Source organism: Garra rufa, chromosome 19 (assembly GCF_049309525.1).
Source record: "Garra rufa chromosome 19, GarRuf1.0, whole genome shotgun sequence".
Taxonomy (NCBI): Eukaryota; Metazoa; Chordata; class Actinopteri; order Cypriniformes; family Cyprinidae; genus Garra; species Garra rufa.
In genome coordinates, this window is record NC_133379.1 from 42,845,349 (window position 1) to 42,849,280 (window position 3,932).

Here is a 3,932-nt window from a genome sequence, read left to right on the forward strand (position 1 = left end):
AAAACAGAATATGTCTTTGGAATCAGCATTACAAAATGAGTAAGAAACAAGTATTGGATTTCATTCAGCAGATATGATGCAAACCAGTTTTATTAAAGGGACAGTTCTCCCAAAAATAAAAATTCTGTCCTTCATGTTGTTCCAAACATGTACGAGTTTTTTTCTTCTGCTGCACACAAAATATATTTTAAAGAGTTGACGGTACCCATTGACTTCCATAGTATTTTCTCTCATACTATGGGAGTCAATGGGTACCGTCAACTGTTTGGCTACCAACATTCGTCAAAAGGTTAAGAACAACACAAAGAATTTCATTTTTGGATGAACCATCCCTTTAATTCAGATTCGCTCGTGTTCACACTTACCTTGAGCTCCTTGAAGAAGATGCAGCTCCGCGCCCACTCCACTATAGAGAAGAGCGTCTGATCGGCCATGTGGCACATCAGGCCGAAGGTGCTGAGCCGTTCCTGTTTGGCAGCGAGACGTATGTTCTGTTCCTGATTGGCCGGTGTGCTCCGAGAGTTCTGTTCCTGCTGCAGGTGGGCCAGGTGAGCGCTTATCTTGCTTTGCACCTGCAGCTCATCTTGCTCACAGCGAACAAACTCCAGAACCAGCGGCGGTATCGTTAAGCCCGGCAGGGCGAGTGGTGGGCTGGTCGACACTCGCGTCTGATCAACGTACGTGTAGCCTGGAACAGATTCTGGGGAGCTGGCGCTGGTGTAGTGCTCTGAGCTTGTGTAGTGGTCCGGGTATTCGGATTTGATGGCGCGGCTGGGCAGGGTAGGATATGTTGTGTATTGTGCTGGCAGAGGGGTGTTGGCTGGGATGGGGACGGATAAGCTCAGGGAACTGGATGCGTAAAGGTTGCGTTCGTAATCAGTAGGGGCCACTGAGGTGCCGATGTTTGGATGTGGGTTTTTTGGAGCTGGGGTGGATAGAACGGTGCTGAAGCTGTAGTCAGGTTGAGGTGATGACAGCAAAGGGGGCGTGGTTTCCATCTTTAAACCACTCGCCCGGATGAGAGCTTTCTTCTGCTGCTTTAATGCCCGGTCTCGTTTGTACATGGGGCCAAATTTATTGCGCCCTCCTCGCATCCTATCCGCACGGACAGCTGTGGGAATAAACCATACAATATGTGACCCTGGACCACAAAACCAGTCTTAAGTAGCACGGGTATATTTGTAGCAATAGCCAAAAATACATTTTATGGGTCAAAATAATCAATTTTTCTTTTATACCAAAAATCATTAGGATGTTCTATTAAGACATTCTGTACATTTTTTACCATAAATATCAAAATGTAATTTTTGATTAGTAATATGCATTGCTAAGAATATTTGGACAACTTTAAAGGCAATTTTCTCAATATTTAGAATTTTTTAAACCCTTAGATTCCAGATTTTAAATAGTTGTACCAGTTGTCGCTACTTTTAACCTGTACAAAACAGCTAGTTTTGCTGCTTGATATTCCAAACTGGTGTTTCTTACTATATTATTTTAATGTATTATCCTAAATATGAGCACACTGGCTTGTAGTGCAAACATTGTACCATTTACCGCATATTACTCTTCTGGTTATTCAATATAGCTGATAATGAACCAGAAGTCTCACTCATAGACTTCTGCATTGAAGAAATAGGTGGTATGCCATAACATAATAATAATAATAATAATAATAATAATAATAATAATGATAATAATACATAAAATAAAGGTTCTTTAATAGTTCTACTTTGCTTCAAATCTGATTTAATTTCTTGCTTTCACGTTCTTCCCTTTAGTGGCAAGAGAGCAGTTTAAAAAATAAATAAATAAAATAAATAATAATAATAATAATAAAGATATTTGCCGAATTTTAAAAGGTTGTTGTATCACATGAAACTGTAGAACCGTTCTAATTGGAATGTTTATTTTTTCTAAGTGAAGAATCGTGTTCTATACAAACATGTTGCTTCTTGTCCGTTTCTCTAAAATTCGTCCTTCTATTAACTCACGAACTAGTTAAAAATACCTCTAAAGCCTGGCTGATTAAAAATAGAGCTGTGCTTAAATGAATACTTAACCTTGATCCAGAAGCAAAGCGCGCGCAGTCGGTAAGGCAAAGGTGCCTGCAGATAATAGCGACCTTGCAACAAGAACGGCGCTTTTTTTTTCACTGTTGATTTTTTTCCTCGTTTTTTTTTTCTTTTCTCTAATTCTACATCTACATCTGAAACACTGCAATTTAAATTCTTATTCGTTTTTTCTGAAAAAACTTGCTTTACAAAATGTGATTTAATCGTTTTACAGCCAATTTTTCGATTAGGAAATATACAGATCCTGTCAAAAGATTGTCTTTATCTATGTGCATATAATATAAACATTTGGATTCTAATAACAAATGACAAGATAACTTAAATTGTAAAACGACATTAATCAATATAAGAGATACAAACAGCTTTAAAAAAATATATATATATTATTTAAAAACAAATCAACTGTAATTATAAAAAAAAAAAACATTATTTGTTCTCCAATCATCGTTTATGAATTTCAGATGTATGCAGTTGTCTATACTTAACTGATTTTGAGATTAATATGATTAATTTTAATTAAACACATTTCGCTCACCTTCCAGCCGCATCCCGACGTTCAGACATTTCTGGAAGCGGCAGAACGGACACCGTTTCCTCTGTGTTTTGTCAATCTTACAATCCTGACTCTCAGCACAAGTGTACCGTTTGTTATTCTGTACGGTCCTCTTAAAGAAACCCTTTAAATGAAGGGAGAAAATACTGTTACCATTCGACAACGCTAAGAAAGAAAACAAAGATTTAAAGATCATATTCTACGGAACATATTTATCCATACATATAAATTGCCAAGCTGACTATTAAAATTAACAACAGACATGATTTGTTCGCAGTGACTAAAACATCGAAATATAATTTATTTAATACCTATTATATCGACAAAAATGTCTAACCCTTTATATATAGTGTAAAAAAAGGTAACTGCATATAATAATTATCTAACCATTAAAAATAGCCTACATTGCTAAAGTAGCTAGACTGATTCGTAAATAAAGGTTCTTTATTGGCATCCGTGGTTCTGTGAAGAAACTTGAATATCCATGGAACCTTTCAAATGCAGAAAAGGTTCTTTATATTCGAAAAAGGTTCTTTGGATTTTTAAAATGTTCTTCAAAATGGTTCTGTTTGGAACGGTTCATTAAAAGGTTATTTTATGGCATAATTTTGGAACCTTTATTTATAAGTGAGGACTATTTAATAATTCAGAATACATTTAGTAAATATTTAGATTAAACAAATTATTCTTATACTGAATAAAACCTGTTAATTTAATATCATAACATTGGGTAGATGTTAGGCTACCTGAAACATTTCAGTATATTTATACTGCATGCATGAATACCTTGCAGCTCTCGCAGGTTAATAAACCATAATGATAGCCAGAAACTTTATCCCCACACACCGGACACAGCTCTTCCAGGTCCGTATCATAACTGTAGTCCATCCCGCCCCGCCGAGCGCCTGCGCACAAACATATTAACACACACTTCTAAAATACTGGTCTTCAGGGCTTTTATCAAATAACAATCTTCTAATCGAAAACGTTGCATATGCTTCTTGCAATTACAGATCATTTTCTGGGGTTGTTTTAAAACAACATAACAGTTAAGGGTTTCTAGAAATAAAAATAAAGAGAAGGAAAAAATACTGATCCACCAAATCAGTAAAACCCATACTGACGCTAGATGTAACCTTTATTTTAAGTGTAATGTCATATGAAAAGATAATTCTATGATAAGGCCCTGAAATTATATTCAATATAAGATTTTTAGAATCTGCAAACATACGTTTTACAAGAAAATACTATTTCATATTCGACTTTTTAAAAAAAAATTAAACGTTACTTGCCGTTTCTTTATT

The 3,932-nt window shown here is 35.7% G+C and overlaps 1 protein-coding gene across 1 annotated transcript; it reads right to left on the reverse strand.

The window, feature by feature from the left end:
- Positions 1–257: 257 nt before the first annotated feature.
- On the reverse strand, positions 258–3,516 carry nr5a1b (nuclear receptor subfamily 5, group A, member 1b). Its single transcript, XM_073824082.1, has 4 exons — positions 3,415–3,516; positions 2,611–2,752; positions 366–1,111; positions 258–269 (listed from the first exon to the last, which is right to left on the reverse strand). The coding sequence occupies exons 1-4, from the start codon at positions 3,514–3,516 to the stop codon at positions 258–260; spliced, it is 1,002 nt and encodes a 333-aa protein (XP_073680183.1).
- Positions 3,517–3,932: the final 416 nt, after the last annotated feature.

What these genes read in the sequence shown, in the direction of transcription:
- nr5a1b (XM_073824082.1), bottom strand. Translation starts at nt 3,516, where the DNA reads ATGGACTACAGTTATGATACGGACCTGGAAGAGCTGTGTCCGGTGTGT. An exon ending in TAACCTGCGAGAGCTGCAAG is followed by an intron (nt 2,753 to 3,414) that starts GTATTCATGCAT and finishes CTTCATTTAAAG; the next exon opens with GGTTTCTTTAAGAGGACCGT. An exon ending in CGTCGGGATGCGGCTGGAAG is followed by an intron (nt 1,112 to 2,610) that starts GTGAGCGAAATG and finishes TTATTCCCACAG; the next exon opens with CTGTCCGTGCGGATAGGATG.